General features: G+C 41.8%; 1 protein-coding gene across 1 annotated transcript in view; it reads left to right on the top strand.

Moving 5' to 3' along the window:
• Positions 1-13,533, top strand: part of CDK5RAP2 (CDK5 regulatory subunit associated protein 2) — a 204,707-nt gene that overhangs the window by 140,702 nt on the left and 50,472 nt on the right. Inside the window, exons 20-21 of the mRNA XM_015420167.1 lie at positions 9,526-9,624; positions 12,067-12,622. Coding sequence (XP_015275653.1) covers positions 9,526-9,624; positions 12,067-12,622 — 655 coding nt within the window. The remainder of the gene's footprint in view (positions 1-9,525; positions 9,625-12,066; positions 12,623-13,533) is intronic.

Raw genomic sequence — 13,533 nt, 5'->3', positions numbered from 1 at the left:
GCTGAGCTTTTTCTACAAAAATTGCCCTGTGTACCACTATGGCTCAGGTATGATCCGGCTACTATAAAGGGACTGATTGACTGGGGTAATAACCCAAAGTTGTAAGTGCTGGAGAGAAGGACGTGCCAAATCTTTTTCTGGATGACACTGTACTAGGGTTTTTGTTCTGTTTTTGAGAGTGTGTACAGGCATACTTGAAAAGAGTCCCTTTTCCATCAGTGGAGCAAGCCATATCCCAGCCTTCCTAGCCTTCGTAGCGCAGATGGGAAAGGAACACTGATTTGAATGCAAGCTCTCTCCTTCCTGCCTTCCTGCCTATTCCATGCAGGCTGTCCAAAAGTTAAATATGTAGGCATAACATTGACTAATAGAAGTAGCACTTTAATAGAAGATAATTATAATAAACTTTTAGTGGAAATTAAAGAAGACCTTCTAAAATGGAAAGACCTCAAACTGTATTTTGTGGGGAAAATAGCCACCATAAAGATGAATATACTTCCCAGATTCCTATTCTTAGCTCAGAATCTACCAATTCTAAAAACAACGCAATACTTTAAAGATCTTGATAAAATTTAAAATTTGTAACCAATTCGTCTGGCACAACAAGAGATCACGGATCAAATGGAAAATTCTACAAGATAAAAAAGAGGGGGATTTGGTCTACCTAACTGGCATCTATATTATAAAGCAGTGGCTTTAGGATGGATAAAAGAATGGTTGACACTGGAAAATACATGAACTTTGAATCTAGAAGGTCATGTTGTACATATTAGATTCCATGTCAAAAAAGAAGTCAAATGAGGAGAAAGTTCTTGTATTTTATTGTAATGAAATATGGAAAACAGTTAGGCCAAAGAACCCATCAAAACTGACTGCTTTCTTCTCAGCATAATCAGGAAACATGCCTCAATTAATAGGAAAACAATTAGACCAAATAGTTAACCAAATATTGACAACTTTCTTCTTTTTCTTTTTCATCTTCTTCTTGAGCATATTCTGAACATATTCAGGAAATACATGATATTTTATACATGGACTGACATCATCAAGAAAACAATATTCAAACAGCATAATTGGTTACAAAAGACAGTGGTAATTTGAGTAATAATCCTCTGATTGGACAGATATAAAGAAACATATCTACGTCAAACTAAGTGTTTACTTAACCTAACCTAAATGATAATGGGCAAGGATTCTTCATATCAGACTAAAATCTTATCTGACCCAGACATTGAAAGGTTTGCCCTAAGAACTACAAAATTATGTTGTCTGCTAACAATATCAGACCTACAAGAGGAAAGCCTTCTATATAACAGGCCTTTCTAACATCCTAATAAAATATTACTTAAAGAACAAATCTATAAAAACCAGAGAAATATGAATATGAACAATCAAGAAGGAAAAACCTATATATAAAAATCTTTATATTTCCATTCATACTACAGTCATAATTTAAGTATGGGATGGCACGCATATATTTGGTATGGAAAAGATAAAAGACACAAAAACGTTTATCAACACACAATAAGAGGAGCATTAATAAAAATTTGGAAAGAAATTAAAGAATGTGTCTACACTAAAACCCCTAAATGGGTATCACCTCTGGAAGCCTTTATTAAAACCACACTGATTTCAGAAGAAAAACAAGAGAGCTATGAAATTTTATTAGATAAAAATAATAAACTGAAAACCGAGGAGAAACATGACATTAAATTAACATGGTGGGAAAAAATACAGCTAAATACTAGATATAACAGAATAGGCTTTTATGGAATAAAAAATGAACTAGATAAGTTTTGGCTATCCACAAATGATAAATTGATTTAAAAATTATATAACTTTTTACTAGACGTCTTTATGCAAGACAAGACAGTCAAAACAGCAGTGCTTACATGGATACAAGTTTTAGGTCACAGCATAGATATGGAACGTTGGTCCAAAATATGGCAAGTTGTAAAATTTATGAGAGCGACATCATACAAGGAAAATATTTATAAAATGTTTTACAGATGGCACTGGTCACCTGACCAAATAGCCAAATGCTACCCGAGCACGTCAGATAAGTGTTGGAAATGTAAAACAATGTAGAAACTTTTTATCATATGTTGTGGAGGTGTGGTAAAATTCAAAAATATTGGCATAAAGTTCATAGAATAATAATGGAAATAATGAGCATTGATCTGCCTTTAACACCAGAAACTTTTTTGTTAAATATTATTCCGAATGGTTATAATCAAAATGAAATGTATATACTGACTTACATATTAACATCTGCTAGAATATTAGTGGCAAAAGGCTGGAAAAATGAGAGAATCCCTTCAAAATATGAAGTAATTCTAAAATTGTTGGAACTAGCTGAAATGGATAGACTAAATGTTGTTTTGCAAGGAAACAATGAAGAATTATATCTAAAAAGATGGGGGAAATGTATGTATGGTTAGACAATAAGTTTGAAAATTAGACTCCAGTGTAATATATTATTTACAATGTAATGTTTATTATCTTAAAATAAAGAAATAGAATACAAAAAAAGAAAAGAAAAGAGTGCCTTTTCCATCAGTGGGCCAAGCCATATCCCACCCCCTTCTCCTAGCCTTCACAGCGCAGATGGGAAAGGAACACTGATTTGAATGCAAGCTCTCTCCTTCCTGCCTATTCCACGCACGCTGTCCAAAGCTTTTATATTTTTTAAAAGAACCGTGTGTGAACGTTTTCAGTTGAAAGTTAGTTTGCTACCTTGCCGGGGCGGGGGGGGGGCACCATTTTTTTTTTTTTCAAAACTGGAAATGTATCAGAAAGGGGAATAGGGCAAGTGACTTTGTGATGGTACCAAAGCCAGCCAATCAGTGCTCTGCGCAGCCAAGTTCTGCTTGAAACTGGAAAATGAATGTTTCCCTCAGTTTCAGTCCTGAGGAGGTGGTACACCCATACGAAACGTAGAAAGTGTGCTTCTGCAGTAGGCTTATAGCTCAGATTATGTCCATCTGTATGTACCCTTCAGTCAACAAATAGTTTTTTCCAATGCACCTTTTATGTAATCCATTTAGCACTTTATTATATCGTGTTTGTTGTAAACATGTAGCCTCATCACTGCTGTGCGATAACCTTTCCCCTCCGGGACTGCATCATATCTCTTCTGCCCCCACCACATCATCAGCCTTCATTTGTGTTATGCCTGTGTACCGTTGACAGTAAACCTCCTACACAGTGTAAAAATATTCAATATCGGTAGATTGGTTTGTATATTATTTTCTTGTAAGCTGCCCTGAGCCCTGCTTCTAGGGAAGGGCAGCCTAGTAAATCTAATTCAATAAATAAATAAAGATGGAGCTCAGTAAGCCACAGGACGAGTTCACAGTTCACTTGAGTGGGTGGGTGCTGGCCACCTCATTATATTCACTGGACAATGTCCCCAAGTCTGAACATGTCAGAAGTCTTCTGCCTTCTTTTTATTTTTGGTATGTAACAAAGGGCCAGGGATCAGGCCCCCTGTGTCATTTCTCTGTCACTGGTACCAAGTTGTAGCATCCCCCCAATTATGTTCCATAGATACAGTCTCATGGGTGATGAAAGAAAATTGTCAGTTTTATTTCCGAAATAACACGAATAGACCCTATAGCAATAATAGGCTTAAAGCCTGGGCCACAGGCCCCTGGAACTTGGTAAACTGTGCCAGTCTTTCCCTTGACCCATATTTGGCGTCTGACAAGAATGACTGGCTTTTCTTTTCTTTCTTTTTTTTATAATATTTTTTATTTTTAAAAACATAACAAACATACATGGGGGGATTTCTTTTCCCTTCATATCTTTAACAAACTTGTGCCTAATTTATCATACATTTATGTAATTCACCTTATATCATTAAAAATATCATCTGCAAATATATCAAGTTTATACTTTATATTATTATTATTTATTACATTCGATTTATATACCGCCTTTGACCCCAGAGGGTCTCTGAGCGGTTTACATATATATATATATATATATACTAGTTGATTCCTACCTAGGGCCACAATTCGTATGGGGGGAGGACTACCTACCAGCACCCAAGCGGCGCGTTCTTGTTGTTCGGGCGGACTTCAGATGTTGCTCCTGGTGCCCCAGGATGGGCCGACAACTTCCTCCGGCGGGCTTTTCGATGGACTCCTCCGGTGCGCGGCCGCTTCCAACTGCAGCTCCGGCTTTTATCCCTTCAGGCTCCGCCGCGCTGCGTCGTCACACCGCCACAGCTCCACCTTTATCCAGCCTCCGTCGCCGTCTCATCCTTGGGTCGCCAACTGCTCCGCCGCTGCCATTACCGCCGCCAATACTCCTGGCACACACCATCAGGAGGAGGGGGTGCCCCCTGCCACCTAGGGGCAGGTACCCATTTGTCTACTTGCGATTATGCTTTCGAGCCGCTGGGTGGGTGGGAGCTGGGACTAGGGCTGGGAGCTCACCCCGGCCGCGGTGGGTCTTGAACAGCCATAGTGGCTGTTCGCTGATGTTGTTACTGCAGGTGTCTTACTGCCTGCGTCACTGCTCCCATTTATATGTCCTCAAGGAATGACTGGCTTTTCTTCAGGGCCATGTTTCAAACTGCACTTTTGCTGGCCAGCTGTGGAAGCTTCCAGGCCAGGGCTTCCCTCAAGTGTGCAAGGCTCTTCCTGCCTCCCCTCAGATAAAGATGCTTCCTCATCTTTTCCCTCATGGCACCCAGGTCTTTCTTTTCTGCCAGAGTGATCATCTCTTCAGTAATCCTCCTTGATTTTCCAGTCACAAACAACTTTTTTTTTTAACTTAATGAGTTCTCCCCCTGCTCCCTTGTTTATTTGGTCTTCTGACCAATCTTATCTCCTGTGTGTATTCCTTATCAGTTGAGAACTAATTACTTCACAGCCAGATACTGTTTGTAGCCAGAGGGCTTTGAGTTCCCACAGGAGTGACAGTTGCTTGTTTTCAGTGCTGAATGGCACAAAGAGATATTTCTTTGTGTGTTGTGGTGGGAAAGTAGTCCAATGAAGCAAGCACCATAAACATATCATCTGCCTTGTAGAAAGGCATAGTGTGTCTACCTGCACAAACTGCTAACAATCAACTCCTGAGGCTATTATTTATTTATTTATTTATTTACTTACTTACTTTTTGTATTTATAGCCTGCCCTTCCCTCAAGTGGGCTCTGGACGGGTAACAACATTCCAGTAGTACAATAAAATAGTTAAAATTGAAAACACATAATAAACATTAAGATAGAAGACGCATTTCAAACAGAGATTAACTGGCTGCAAGAGGTTTCCCAGCCCGTTGGTAATGTAGTATGAATGGGAATATAAAGATTTTTATATATAGGTTTTTCCTTCTTGATTGTTCATATTCATATTTCTCTGGTTTTTATAGATTTATTCTTTAAGTAATATTTTATTAGGATGTTAGAAAGGCCTGTTATATAGAAGGCTTTCCTCTTGTAGGTCTGATATTGTTAGCAGACAACATAATAGGTACAAAGTTCATGATTCTGTAGTTCTTAGGGCAAACCTTTCAATGTCTGGGTCAGATAAGATTTTAGTCTCGTATCAGTAATGAATACTTTTGTTTGGGGAAGAACAAGCTTTAGCCGATATGCCTTGGGTCATGTCAAGTAAATATGTGACGCTATTGCATAGGCACACCTTTCTTACATTTGACCAATAAGGAGATTTTCATGTAAATTTTGTTCCTATTTATTGAGGCATGTTTCCTGATTATGCTGAGAAGAAAGCAATCAGCTTTTATGGGTTCTTTGGCCTAACTGTTTTCTATATTTCATTACAATAAAATACAGGAACTTCCTCCTCATTTGACTTCATTTTTGACATGGAATCTAATATGTACAACAGTCATGGTTAGAAGTGAAAGAGCCCTTGCCTTAAAACATTTCTCTGCAAACAGGATTTTTGTTGTTGTTGTTGTTCAGTCGCACAGTCAAGTCCGACTCTTCACGACCCCATGGACCAGGTCACGCCAGGCCCTCCTGTCTTCTGCCATCCTCTGAAGTTTGCTCAACTTCATGTTCGTTGCATCTATGACACTGTCTAACCATCTCGTCCTTTGCCGCCCCCGTCTTCTTTGACCTTCAATCTTTCCCAGCATCAGGGTCTTCTCCAGTGAGTGCTCCCTTCTCATTTGGTGGCCAAAGTATTTGAGCTTCAGTTTCATTATCTGGCCTTCCAGGGAACAGTCAGGGTTGATTTCTTTTAGGATTGACTGATTTGATCTTCTTGCAGTCCAAGGGACTCTCAAGAGTCTTCTCCAGCACCATAGTTCAAAAGAATCTATTCTTCGGCGCTCGGCCTTCCTTATAGTCCAACTCTTGCAGCCATACATGACTACTGGGAATACCATTGCTTTGACCATGCGGACTTTTGTTGGCAGGGTGATTTCTCTGCTTTTTATCATGCTGTTTAGGTTCGCCCACATCTTCAAAGTAGCCACTATCATCTCAAAAGGAAGGATTTCGCAACAAAATTGTTGGGTATTACATGTTGAAAACACTTCAGTATATATGGGGTTAAATGTCTGTTTGTGTTGTTACAGGAAATCACATGCTTTTGTGTAAGCCAATACTAGTTTAGATCTGCAAGCCCGCGAAAAGCATCCCTGATCTAGTTTGATTGGAAGCAAAGTGTCAAAGTGGGTTAGCATTTTATGGCTCCTCTTCCCGTCTTTGTCTGCTGTTTCTGAAGAAGAAGTAAGAGAAGCCATTGCTAGCTCTTCTAGTGTTGTCCTTTGTTGAGTGAGGATGTAGCTGTTTAGCTGTGTTGTTATTTTCCTCCCAGTTACCCTTCCCTATGCTAGAATGTAGTAAAACTTTTCTATTTTAAACACACATGGACTCTGAGTCTGGATTATTTCACTCTGGCGTCGCTAAGCTATTTTTCTCTGCTGAATTACAATTTTAAAAACTCCAACAAAAATGGGCAGTAAAAAGAAGACACCCTCTAAAGCAAGGCAGATTATTGCTTCATGACCTGCTCAGATAACCCCCCCAAATAGTTAGTTCCCTACTAATGGGAAACTACTCAAGACTAAAGTCACTCTGAAAGTCAGGCTAGTATGCCTTCCTGAAACCAGGGTGAGACAAGGCTGAAGAGGAGACCAAACAAAAAAGCCATTTTCCATAAGAAATAGCAAAATAAAATTTGTATGATCCACCACCACCATTATTGCAGCTTTCAGCTGATATGTTGATTCCTGGAAAATTACAACATGCCCTCAAGGTTCCTAGAATTCTATACGCATACCTTAAAGAGGCAGAAGCTGGTTTCTGCCATGTCAGAGCATCGGTCTGTTAATCTCACTATTGTCTGTTTTGATTGGCATTGACTCTCCAGGTTTTCAAACAGGTGTTTTTGAACACCTGTTAGGCCAAGGCCATTTAACTAGAAATACCAGGAATTGAAGGTGGGATGTATGGTACTGTCCAAATAAAACTAATCTGAGTATCCCCCTTCCCTTACATGCAGCTTGGATATTGAAGACTGTCTAGATTGCGGTGAGCAAGTTTGTTGTGAGATCTCAATGGAGAGCTTCTGATATCTCAATGGAGAGCTTCTTTGTTGTGGTGACCAGAATGTCAGAGTAGGACTCAGGAGACCCCAAGCTGAAATCTGCATGCAGCCCTATAGCTCAACTTGGGCCAGTCAGTGTGTCATAGCCTACTCAACTTCATGGAGCAGGGGGGAACACTGTCCATTGTTGAGAAACTTCTGGCTAACATGGGAGCTATTTCATAGCCATTTGGAAATTGAGATTCCTACTATTGGATTGTTTGAAAAATACCACCACAACACAGAATTTTGATAAAGAACTCGAAACGAACTCTGGAAACTCGAGATGTTCGTCATTTGACCTATGGAATAAAAGAAGAAATTTGAAATAATATATCAGAATAAGCCTACATTTTATTGTCATTGTTCTGTAATTTTTGAACTTATTGCAGCAATTGCATGATTTGATGCTCAGAATTGGACAAAATGATAGACAGTACTCTGCCCTTCACTACCCAAAGGTGTCTCAGAGCGCCTTACAAACTCCTTCCCCTCCCCACAACAGACACCCTGTGAGGTAGGTGGGGCTGAGAGAGCTCTCTGACAGAAACAGCTCTTTTTCAAGGACAGCTCTTATCAGAGCTATGGCTTGCCCAAGGTCATCCAGCCAGATGGAAGTGGAGGAGTGGGGAAGCAAACCCGGTTCTCCAGATTAGAGTCCATGCACTTAACCACTACACCAAACAGGATCCCAAGCAGAGCTCTATACGCTGCACATCTGGTCTGCTCAGCTGTAAATTCCTAGTGGAAAGGGAAGTGTGCAAATCCAAGGACTTCTCATAATGGCAAACCATGGTTTGTTTAGTTTGGGATGAAAAGTGGCAAGCAGTCAATGTTCCCTCTAATTTTCCCCCCTACTGAGCGGAGCAGTTCACATCCTGAGCGGACTAGAACAGCTAGAATTTTAAAATGGACAATAGGCAGCGAAAGATCCTGCGTGGCTCCAGACTGCTGCTGAGCAGGGCTTCCTGTGTTAATGAGTGGCTGCTCATGCACACAGCTTTGAGGGAACACTGCAAGGAATGTATTTTTTTTTTTTAAAAAAAATTAATGACAGGTCCTCCATCTAGAATGTATCAACGTCGAATGTTTTCATTCACCCAACTCTTTTAAAGAAATGGGGTGGTTTTAAAAGATGACCCAAGACAGTAAAAATTCAACAGGGGCTCCACTAAAATTTTCCTGGGAGTGAGAATCACAAGATTCACAGCTGAGAAATCATCGTAGGTGGCAGCAAGTTATCATCAGTGTTCCCTCTAAGCTGAGTTAGTGTGAGCTAGCTCACAGTTTTTTAGCCTCCAGTTCACACATTTTAGTCTTAGCTCAGGAAGGATGGCTCCAGAGCAAATTAATTTATCCAGCAGCCAAATTGCTCACTCACAACTTTAATGCCAGTAGCTCACAAAGTAGAATTTTTGTTCACAAGACTCCACAGCTTAGAGGGAGCATTGGTTATCATTCCCAGGCATATGCAAACCTGGAAAACAAGTCCAGAAGCTTCTAGTTGGATTCAGTTTAATTGAATCGATTGAGAATCTGCAAGGCCGTTTTGTGGCCTCAAAGGTGCATGCCTCCTCACACAGGTATTTTACAGTGCAACTTATTGTACAGCCTGTTGCTAAGCCACAAACATGGGAAATCTCAAAAAAAGTAAAGGTATGATGTGTGAAGTTTCCTTTGACAAGGGCATCCTGTATGGGTTCTGCCATCTGTGCAATCGGCCTGTTGTTCCCCCTCTTCCACTGTGTGCAGTACAGCACATGGAGATCAGCACATGTTGGAAATGTATACCATGTGGCTGAGAAGGATTGCTTTGTGGAAAGGTGTGCCTCTGATCTTCAGGAACTGTCCTGTGCAGACAAATTTTGCTGTTAACATATTTCTGCGTTGCTTTTGTCAAGTGTATATACGTGTATTGTTGAGATGCATATTCTCTTCTTTCCCTCTTTTCTCTAGCTGCATCCTTGATCCAGCTTGATTGCTCGGAAGCAGGTGTTAGTTTGGTCAGTGGCGACAGCAAAGGAGAGATGAGCAAGGACCAGAGCAGCACCCAAGGTAGAGTATGAACCCACAGTCATTTGCAAGCCTTGCTTGCAAATTCAAAGTTTTTTAAGCAGACCGTTTTTTGGTTTCTTTTATAAATAATTGCATCTAACTGTTAGTTTATAGGTGTTAATTGCCCCCCTTTTTACCATTGTTCGTAGCTTTTAAATATTGTTTACTTAATTAGCTCAGAATAGCCATCCTCGAGCATCCCACGGTAGTCTCTTCAGAGTTATTCTTTCAGAAGGGTCACTAAGATTTATGAACACGGTTTGTAATAAAAATAATGAGATGTGTGCCCAACTCCCTCTGCGCCCAGTGCGACAGCATTTCTCTGATCCTGCCAGTGAATTAAAAATGTTCATGAATACATTCAAAAATGCTTGCGTTTCTGAAGCCTTGGAACACCAGCTCCCCCACCCCCATCTCCCTCAAACCGGAATGCTCTCAAACTGTTTGAGTCTCTTAAATGGAACTGCATCACTTAATGCAGGTATAAACGAGCTTAGTGAGTTTTAATGTGGAAGCTTTGGCATTCTGTTTTATCAGGAGGCACTGAAAAAGTTGCATATTCCACTAGACATGGAAAGATCCCTCTTGAATGGGACTTGTCATAGAGACTATGGGATGTGAGCGCGTTGCGATGTTGGGAATGTGCTTAGATACTGTAAAACAACAGCATAAACTGTGGTTTGACCTTTTCCATACACAAACATGGGTTTGTTTCTGGTCTGCCTGGAAAGTGCAAAGCATAACATGCCAGGTTGGCTATAATGGCAAACAGGGTTTATAGAAACCCAGAAATACCCCAATATCTTGCCATGCCTGAGGGGTGGCGGGAGAGCACAAGGCTGAGGACCCCCCCCCCCCCCCGGCTTATTCACCTAATGGCAAGTCATGGGTGGCTGTCCCTTCTGAACCAGGCTAGAAATTTTGCCAGCCTGCCTAAATTTAATTGTCTTCCATTGTCACTGGGATCAGGGAGTTACTCTGGGATTAGGTCTATCAACTGGTATTAGCCATGACCCTTAAATGGAAACTCCGGGTTGCCAAGTGTGAATTCAGCCGCAGCAGGGGACTCCCGGCTGGCAGCTGGAGTGTGCACGCGCGCTGCATCCACATCGCCCGGAAGTGACGCGGGCACGCTGGGGGCGGGGCCATGACCATCCAAGGGAAAACCACAGAGTTTTCCCTCGGATGACCATTGCCCCGCCCCCGGCGTGGTCGCATCACTTCCGGGTGATGTGCACGTCACGTACTTTGGGGGTGGGGTTCCCCCCGGGGCCCGATCCACCAGCAGCAGGGAACGGGCCTCTGGGGCGGGGGTTTCCCCGCCCCCCAGGGGGACTTGGCAAGCCTATAGCCCCGTGTTTAGAGGTAGTATATAGCACACCTGTGAGTGCTGGGAGCTGGGGACAAGTAACTGGGGGGTACCCATCACATTTCCCACATTTCCCACTCTGCTTGAGATCCTTTAGAAGTATTTGGCTGGTTTCTTTGGCTACAGAATGCTGGACCTTTTTCTGATCCATCAAGGCAATTCTTCCATTCTCCTTGGCAGAATAGAGCACAATTGCCAAAAGAACTGATCAGAGTCATGGAATGTAATCCGGTTTCGGTTTCAGTACCTTTATTGGCATACAAGGGATGTAACCCAAAGTATATTGTTCATTTTTTCCCCTCCAGTTAAGCCATTTTAGTTGACACTGAGGAGAGAATTGATTGATTGGGTTTTCTAGGGTCAAGCAACTAGCAGCAATTGAAGGTTGTATGCAATATTCTCGCAAGTTGATGAAAGTTTAAGGTTTAGCTGTAGATTGTGGCTGAGATTGTGTAAGAATGTTTCAGCCCTAGATAGCAGAAATGAGGGGTTTCTTTTGAAAATCTTTACATGTGGCGGTTTATGATTAATATAAGCAGAGAACATCATAAATTAACTCATACACTAATGACTGCTGCAAAGCTTCTGATAACTTCCAAGTGGCGCTCTCCAGCTCTCTTTTCTGTCAAAGAAGCCCTGTTTAGAGCGTTGCAGCAATGTGAATATGTGCAAATTAGGGGAAGGGGAAAAAAAGGATTTTGTTCGAAGTTGCCTGCCACTTATTAATTTTATTAAGCAAAGATTTAACGTGGACTTGAATAAATTTGTCTGCTTCTCTGTGATATAAAATAAAAACATTGCTTGTTTATACTAACGTGGTGTAGTTATGAGAGTGTCAAACCAGGATGTGGAGACCCAGGTTCAAATTCCTACTCTGCCGTGGAAACTTGCTAGGTGACTTTGGGGCAGTCATACACTCTCAATCTAACCTACCTCCCAGGGTTGTTGTTTTTATGAGGATAAAATAGAGGAAGGGAGAGCGATGTTGTTAGCCATTTTGGCTCTCCATTGGAAAGCAAAGCAGGATATAATTATCTACTTAAATAAAGGAATGTACATATTTTCCCCCTCAGAAACAGAAGAGCAAAATCAAGAGGTTTATTTCCTGGATAAACCAGACATTGACTCAGCTACTATGTATTCCGGTTCCAAGAGCTTGCTCTCGCTCAAACTGAGTGTAACAAGCACTGATGTTTTTGATGAGGACACCATAGATGACACTGAGGAACTGCGACAGAAAGTTAAAGATCTGAAGGCTGACCTGGTGAAGTACAGAACGCTGCTGCTCCACTTGCAACCTGCTAAGCAGCTCCTCCCCAGCGATGTTCTCAGTATCATCCAGAGTGATGGAGAGTTGCCTATGGACAGTCCCTTTCTCCCAGTGCTAGACATTGGTAGGCAAGAGGCAAAGATCTTATCTGGCAGCCACCAGCAAACAGAGTATCAAATCCACATTGAGAATCTGGCTTCTCAAGCCGCAGAAAATCAGAACGAAGTCACCACTGAGAAGCTTAAAGAGCTGCTGCTGGAAAACGAGGCCAAGCTTAAAAAAGAGCAGATTGCAAATACACACCTCCTGGATGAAGTGGACCGTCTACAAAATCACCTCAAAGACATGTCACCATTGAGGTGAGTTGTGTATGGAAGTGTGCATGGATGTCTTGGCTTAAAGTTGGTGAGAGACAATGGTATCTTTCTACTGAGCAAAGAAGAATCCTGTGCTGGAGGAAGGGCTCTTCCCCGATGGGGGGGTTAAAATCTTCCTCTGATGGATCAGCTTAGAGGAGGGGATCCATGAGATTCAACCCAGTGTTTGTATTCCATTTTTCTAGAATTTTAAAATATGGTAATAAGCAAAAAAAAAAAAAAAAATCTGTTGAACTACACCTCACAGAAAGAACCCAAATCAATCAAATGTGTGTTGGACAAGAAATAATTCACAGCCATTCTGAAATCACAGCACAGAGGTAGATTTTGCAACATGTTTGGGAGGGACCTTCCAGAGCGTAGAGGTTATGACCTGACCGTAAAAGTCTTTTTCACAGTTAGCATCCTAACTAGGGGTGTGCGCTCGGTATAAACCGAGCCAAATAAATAGCCCACAAATACCCAGGTATTAATTAAGCCAAATACAGATCAGAAGCTGATTTGGGGGGGAGGCAGGGGTCATTTCCTGCAGAAGCACACAGGAGCGGAGCTCCGGCAGTAAAGAGCCCAGAGGGCGGGCACATGCAACAAGCCCCACCCCCTGCTCCCAGCAGCCCTCAGTCAGAGCAAGAAGCATCCAGGTAAGTTGCAGAGCTCTCCCCCCCCCACCCCCCTGGTCCAAAACAGTCCAGTGGCACCTTAAAGACCAAGTTTTATTCAGGTACAAGCTCTCCCTCCTCTGCGAAGACGTCCCCCCTTCCCCCCAATAGCTAGCAATCCAAAACAGTCCAGTGGAGCCTGAGCGGTGGGTGTTGCCTTCTGACACACTTCCGGTGATGTCAGGGGGTGTGGCATATGTAAATGAGTTATGCTAATGAGCCCCTGAACCTCTT

This window comes from Gekko japonicus, unplaced genomic scaffold, assembly GCF_001447785.1.
Source record: "Gekko japonicus isolate JY-2015 unplaced genomic scaffold, Gekko_japonicus_V1.1 scaffold102, whole genome shotgun sequence".
Lineage (NCBI taxonomy): Eukaryota > Metazoa > Chordata > Lepidosauria > Squamata > Gekkonidae > Gekko > Gekko japonicus.
This window is presented reverse-complemented; position numbering and strand designations above follow the sequence as displayed.